The sequence below is a fragment of the Pediculus humanus genome, genomic scaffold (assembly GCF_000006295.1).
Source record: "Pediculus humanus corporis 1103172107561 genomic scaffold, whole genome shotgun sequence".
Lineage (NCBI taxonomy): Eukaryota > Metazoa > Arthropoda > Insecta > Psocodea > Pediculidae > Pediculus > Pediculus humanus.
This window is the reverse complement of record NW_002987176.1, coordinates 654,093-661,317: the sequence shown is the minus strand read 5'-3', so window position 1 is coordinate 661,317 and position 7,225 is coordinate 654,093. Positions and strand designations below refer to the sequence as shown.

General features: G+C 29.2%; 2 protein-coding genes across 2 annotated transcripts in view; one reads left to right on the top strand and one right to left on the bottom strand.

The window, feature by feature from the left end:
• Window positions 1–6, top strand: part of Phum_PHUM215290 (uncharacterized protein) — a gene marked incomplete at both ends in the record, with an annotated part of 5,386 nt that extends 5,380 nt beyond the window's left edge. The window contains one exon of the mRNA XM_002425634.1: window positions 1–6. This exon is cut by the window's left edge and continues 30 nt beyond it. Coding sequence (XP_002425679.1) covers window positions 1–6 — 6 coding nt within the window.
• A 251-nt stretch (window positions 7–257) lies between these two features.
• Window positions 258–6,845, bottom strand: Phum_PHUM215280 (uncharacterized protein; the record flags this gene model as incomplete). The annotated part of the gene is made up of 15 exons (XM_002425633.1): window positions 258–272; window positions 310–377; window positions 462–1,010; window positions 1,810–1,896; window positions 1,970–2,145; window positions 2,210–2,376; window positions 2,447–2,556; window positions 2,640–2,918; window positions 3,008–3,129; window positions 3,209–4,019; window positions 4,128–4,358; window positions 4,473–4,707; window positions 5,525–5,654; window positions 6,655–6,801; window positions 6,826–6,845. The coding sequence occupies 15 exons, from the start codon at window positions 6,843–6,845 to the stop codon at window positions 258–260; spliced, it is 3,147 nt and encodes a 1,048-aa protein (XP_002425678.1).
• Between the last annotated feature and the right edge of the window lie 380 nt (window positions 6,846–7,225).

The following is a 7,225-nucleotide window of genomic DNA, read 5'->3' as shown; positions in this document are numbered from 1 at the left end:
AGATGACCATACATACCTTATACCGTCCATAAATCCAATTTGGATTGATTTAATTAATTATGTTAAAAATAAAATGACAAATTCTTAAAAGAATTTTTAGCAAATAATAATCTTATTAACTGTTAATATTTTTTTTATAATAAAATAAAATTTATTTTTCTCAAATAAATTAATTATTTTATTTAATTTTATTTATGCCCTTTTATTCCAAAGTAATAATTTATTATTAGAAGGCATATCGAAAATGTTGACAAGTTTTAAATTATTTTTTTCTGCCAATGGTATTAATTGTTGTTGTATGTCTCTCACACCCCATGATGGATCAGACATTCTTAATCCTCTGTCAAATTGAACATTACTTTCTGGTGTAAGAACACCTGTAATTAATAATAATAATAATGTGAAGATTTCAATTACTTTGGATTTATTAAAAAAGAAAATAAAATTTAGTTTGTATTTACCGTTTTGTCCATATGGACCATAAGTTATAAGCCAACCGCCATTTTTTAATAATTTTCCAGCATTATAAAAAAGACCTTCTGTACAATCGAATGATGAAATGTGAATTAAATTACTATTGTAAATATAATCGAAATCATTTTCATTAAATGTTGTTATGGGTTCAATTGTAGAAACACTTTTCTCAGGATCATTACAAATCGGTTTCCATTTAGTAAAATCTTCTCGAATATCTACATAAACTGGAGGTGCGACATTTTTTAAATTATCATGTTGAATGTATGCACAAATGCTAGAAAATTGTCTTTTATCATATTCGGTAGGTTGCCAGAATATTTGCGGATTCATATGTTTAGCAAAATGCGTTATGTGCTGACCAGTGCCAGAAGAAATTTCCAATATTTTAACACTGGGAAAACTATTTGTATTTTCTGGAACTTTAATTACATTTTTAAGTACTTCCAGTATTGGATTTTTGTTTCTTTCGGCTGCAGGAGCTTCGGATTTTATAAACATCGTACTAAATTTTAATTTCCGGGATCTAAAAAAAACTATTGAAAGTACTTATATTAAATAATATATAAAAATAAATATTATTAAATAAAATTTATCCTCTCAAATTTTTTGTATACTTCTAGTTAAATGATCCAGTTTTTTTTTTTTCTCTAAAACTTTTATCTTTCGTACACAATTAAAAGAAAAATCCTGAAAATAATGTTCATTTTTTTTTTAAAATAAAATCTTTATACTATTATTTAAAAAAAAAAAAAATCAATCGAATAAAAATATTAATGTTAAATTATTCATTTTCACTAATCACAATAATCCATTAATGAACACTGTATGTAAAAATTCTGCTTCCACGTCAAATATTATTCAAAAAAAAAAAAAAATTTCCCCCCTCCCCCCCTGTTGTTTCTTTATCGATTTCTTTTAAGATGATTGTTAATAAATAATAATTATTAAATATTTAATTAAACCTCTTTAATAATTATTAATTAATTAATTTGTAGAATAATTAAATATATTGAAATTTTCAAAAGGAGAATAACGTTAATTCCAATACCTTTTAACTAATCATCAGTTATTATATTTTTTTTTATTTTATACAAATACAATCACAGTAAAAATTTTTTTTATTTTCATTAAAATAAAATTTGCATAATTTGAAGCATTTATTAAACGATAACAATAAAATATTAATTAAAGGCGCGTATATAAATAATTTATATATATATATATTTTTTTTAGACTATTTTCCATTCATAAAAAAAAAACGTATACGAAATAATAATAATAATATTAATTAATTTCTATCAAAAATTAAATCTTCTCCCAAACGATGCCAACCTTCGTGTTTATGATCGGGAAATTTAATAACATCAATCCAATGTTTTAATCTTTCACCTTTTGACTTCCATCCAAGTTCTAAACCTCCTTTAAAAAAAAAATTTGTTATAATGTTTGACCTTGAACCAACTAATGGAAAACCTTTGGAAAATCATCTCACCCAAATAATCGTTACTTTTCCCATAATCTTTATCCCAAACCGTTAATATCAGGGTTTGCTTGGGTAAATCAGTCATTTTAGTTTCGAAAACGAATTCTTCGTTAAAAACCGGATTTAAATTTTTCCATTTGACCGACGTTTTATATTTTTTATGATTCGGATCCGAAGATAAATGCCTGGAAAAGACAAAAATTTACTAGTAGTGATAGTGATAAAAAAAAAAAAAAATTGATGACGTACAATTTGACGAAAGGATCCGATAGACCATTGTTATCCATCGGTAAGAGGTTCGTACACCTTCCGATGACGACAATCAATGCACGTTTTTTCGTAGAATAACATAAAGTTATTAATATTTTCCCTCTGTTCCAATTATCTTCTCCCCAAACTTTATTTTCATCATCGACCTTTAAAAAGAAACAATCAATCAGGCAAAAAGTTCAAATTAATTTCATTACATCACATTTTCATACTCACCTGATAATGTTTTTCTAAAAATACTGTTATGTGTTTCGTTTGTTTTGCTCCTACTCTGAACAAAGGAATTCTTGCCTCCCCCAAAAAATCGTTACCATATTTATCGTCATCTTAAAAAAACAAACAAATTATTATTATTATTATTATTATCAAAAAAAAAAGGTACAAAAAATGATCGTGTTCATTATCGTACCTAAAACTAAAATATGCAAAGTTTTTTTTTGTATGTCCATTTCTGTTATACCGTAAAAATTAACGGTTTCGTTAAATTCCGGATTAATGGTTTTATGTACGGTTTTAGTTTTTAATCTGAACGATGTCGCATTCGTTGGTAATATGTTTAATTTGCAAAAAGGATCCGCTAATCCGTTTATATCCGTCGCTCTGAGTCCTTTTCCTCTGTGAAGTGTACAATGTAAGGCTGAACGAACCGGATCGTACCAAAGTGATATTTCGAGAGTCCCGAGTTGAGCTGAACATTTATTTAAACACACAAAATATTATTATTATTATTGTGTTGGCTTCCAACAGGATGCGCGTGTTAAGAAAAATTTTTTTTACCATTTTTACCACCGATGAGACCTTCCGCTACGTCATCCTGATTCGTTTCCAACGAACTCGATAACGATAATTGATCTTCAGACCAATAATCTCGGGATAATGACGTTAAAGATTCTCTTCTGCTGTGACAAAGAAAAAATTAATAATAATAATAATAATACGTAAAAGATTTTAATCTTATGGTTAGAATTTTCTTTTTACCTCCATTTTGGTTGAAAGTTCAAATCAAGTAAAGAATCAAACGTATGAATGCTACTCTCTTGCGACATCCAATGATTGGCACCGAGTACCGACTGACTTTCAATTCTTCCGCCTAAACTTTTTTCACTTTCGGAAAAAAAATCATCGGGTGTTTCTCGCCGACTACAATTTCCACTTCCGCTTCCGCTTTCACTGGAACTTTCCAAATGACTTTCCGAAGAACTGAATTTATTCAATTTATTTTTTTCTCTTTTTTTATCTCCTTTTAATGGATATTTGAGAAACGATGTCGCTTTTCCAAAATCTATCGAAACTTTTTTCCGGTGTTTTTGTTGTATTTCTCCAGCGTCACCGTAATAATAAGACTCTGGATAACAAGCTGCCATCGTGTTTTGCATACCACCGGATGATGATGATGATGACGGTAAGTGCGAATGATGTGATTTTCTCATTGTCGTGTCTCGATAGGAAGATGCAGTTTTGTCTGATATTTTATCATCTTGAGAAAATTTTGGCAATGAATTATTGTATTTATCGAATCCTCCGAGACATTTCAAAGGGATTCGATTCGATGTCGGAGATTTGTCCGAATTTGTCGACGATATAAAATCAGATTTGTTTTTGTCGCAATTAATTGATAACTTGTCGTAGGATTGATTAACGGAAGACAAGTAACTCGTTTGTGATGCGTTAAGGGGTTGAGATTCGGAAAATGTAAAACTTGTTTGTCTGCTAAATGATGAACTTGTACTTTCTGAACTTTCTGCACTTATATCTCTCTGATACTTTTCTTTCGTACCTTGTTTTTTCTCTAACAAACAAGAGAAATTATTTATTTATTTCGTTTTAAATTATATTAAATAAAAAAAAAAAAAAAAAGGAAATAAAAAACCTGATGGTAAATTTCTTTCGCTTTCACCCATTCCGCTATCGCTGCTGGAATTAAAAAACAAACTTCCGGAAACGCTGGAAAATCCTTTTAGACTTTTTTCACACTGATTTACATTTAAACTAGAACACGTTCCTCGTACGCAACTTTTTTCTATATCCTCAATTGTTTTTGAACTTTTACCACCATTTTTATTCTTTTTACTATCGTTTTTATTTTGTAATTTTTTTTCAGCATCATCGCCGCTTTTTCCCGAACATGCTGGAAAAATATTTTACAAAAAAAAAAAAAAAAATTGTTTTTTTACCCCCCCCCCCACCCCATTTAACCCCTTCTCATCTTACAACTAAACATCATCCTGATCCGGTAACCCACCTGATAAATCCGTGTTACTTTTAGACCAATTATTTTTTTCCATTCCGATCCTAGTCATTTTTCTCATCCCGTATTTTTCCGTTTTTTTTTCCGGTAATGTATATTTGGGGAGTCCTTTGAAAAACCACGCACCCGATTTTTTCCACATTTCTCTTGTTTCCGAACAAATTTTACATAACCACAATGGTTCTTGATTCGATGATAATATTTCAATACCGCATTTTTCACAAACGAGCTAAAAAAAAAATAATTTTCAATCGATAAAACCTTTTTCGAATAACAACAACAACAGAAAAAAATTTAAAATTTCAACCGGAAATGATTTCGACAAAATCATTGAAAGAAATTTTCCGATGCAAAACTTTCCGTTTTGAAAATTTAAAATAAATACAACCGTTTATTATTATCATCATCATCAAACTTATTAACGAACTCGCTTATAAAAATTACACGTGTAACTAGTATATATATAAATTAAACGTGGGAAAATTTAAAAATTTTTCACTATGTATAAATACCCTGGAGATGGAAAATTAATGCGTGAAAATTTTCGTTCGTTAGAATTTTCCCGTCTATGTAAAGTAAACGACATCACGACTAATTGTTTTTATTTTTTATTTTTTTTTTTGTCGGAAAATTATTTTATTAAGATAAATCAATATAATGACGTCATTTAATCAGATTCGAATCGGATTTAATTTACAGGTGAATAATAATTTTCGAAAAAGCGAGAGAGAGAGAGAAAGAGAGAGAGAGAGAGAGAGAGAAAGAAAATCAAACGATAACGACAAAAATTAAATTGTTTATAATCGGTAATTGTTAAAAAAAAAAAAAAGGGGGGGATTATTATTGTTTTCTCTCTCTCTCTCTCTCTCTCCCAATTAAAATTTTTTTTTTTTTTTCAATTGGATCATCATCATAACGAAATGAATGTTTTCCCTTAAACCTTTTTCGTGTTAATTATGATTAATTATACATTTTTTTTTCTCTCTTTTTTCGTAAACGTTTTCCATTTATTTATTATTATTATTAAATAAAAAAGTGATAAAAACCTTTTTGCATCCGTAACATAAAAAATTTGACGTTCCAAACAATCGAAATGTATCACCGCATAATATACATTGCGTCGTACCATTTCCCATAATGTTTCTTTTCATGTTGTCCAACCTGTCTACCAAACGCCTATTTAACGAACAGAAAAAACGGTTACGATTAATTTTCAATTTACATTATATATATTTTTCTTTCTTTCTTCCTTCTCGATACGAGAAAACATATTTTAAATAAATGGCCATTTATTTAACACACGAAACATGAAACACACACATTAAATCAGTTCGTAGTAAATCTTTACGACTTTTTTTACGTAAAATATTGCTTTCACCGAAAAACATTTTTTTTTAAATATTGATTGTATTCCCTTCGAACCCCTTAAAATTATTATTATTATTATTATTATTATTTTTTTCTATAAAAATTTATTTGACCGTTAAAAAAAAAATTCAACCGGAAAGAGAAAAAAATAATTTGAAATCTAATATATTTTTTTTTTTTATTATTATTATTTGTTGTTGCATTTTAAAATTTTCCTTTTTTCCTTTTTGGGAGGAGGAGAGGTGGGAGGGGGGGAGAATTCGCGAAGCGCATAACGACGAATAATAATAATAATAATAAAAAATATTAAAAAAAAAAAAATTCAGAGTCCGAATTACAAGAGAATTAGAAGAGAGAGAGAGAGAGAGAGAGAGAGAGAGAGAGAGAGAGAGAGAGAGAGAGAGAGAGAGAGAGAGAGAGAGAGAGAGAGAGAGAGGAAAACTCATTAATTTCTTCGTGTCTTCTTCTTCTTCTTCTTCCTCATGGGAAATTCTTAAAAAAAATTTCACTAACTTGTAATTGAATCGACCGTATTTCTTTCTGTCTTTCTTTCTTTTACTTTCCAATTTTCTCCTTTTTTTTTTTTTTCTTCTTTATTAAACCAACCTTTTCCTTCCCTTCCTCCCTTCCCCTCCCCATCCTACTCCTCTCTCCTCCACTCTTTACTAATCCCTTCTTTACCTTTTCATCCCTTTATTCAATCCATACAACGCACAATCCTCGTAACAAACAAATAAATAAAGGAAAATAAAAGAAAACCACCACCACCACCACCACTACTACCACTACCGCTACTACTACTACTCACCCGACTCTTTCTTGTTCTCTTTGTTCCAATATTTCGGCCCTTTGTATAACTTTTTTTATAGCATTTTGTTCCATTTCGTTGAGGGATTGAGATTTTTTACCATATTCTTGTAAATCGTGTGTTTTAACCGACCATCCTGTGCTCAACCTTAATATAAAAATAAGTAAAAACATTAAAAACAATTTTCCCATTTCATTTTCCTTCGTTAAACTTGTAAAAGAAAAAATGTTAACAAACATTAACGTTCGTAAAATGAATTCAATTATAAATATAATAACAATAATAATAAAATTTAATAAAAAAAACCTTCGGGAGGGAGGGGGTCACACTTTCTCCCGTGGGGGGAAGAGAGGGGAGAACGGGGAGAGGGGGGTGGTGGAAAAAAGAAACCATAAATGAGAAGAAAAAAAATTTTTTCCCTCTTTATAATTGCTTTTTTTTTTTTTTTTTTAATTATTGACGTCGTTAAAGTTTCGTAATGGAGGAAAAAATGGAAAGAAAAGAAAAGAAATTATCATCAATAGGAAAACAACGTTAACAACACACGTGCACGTGTTGGAAAATTCATTTG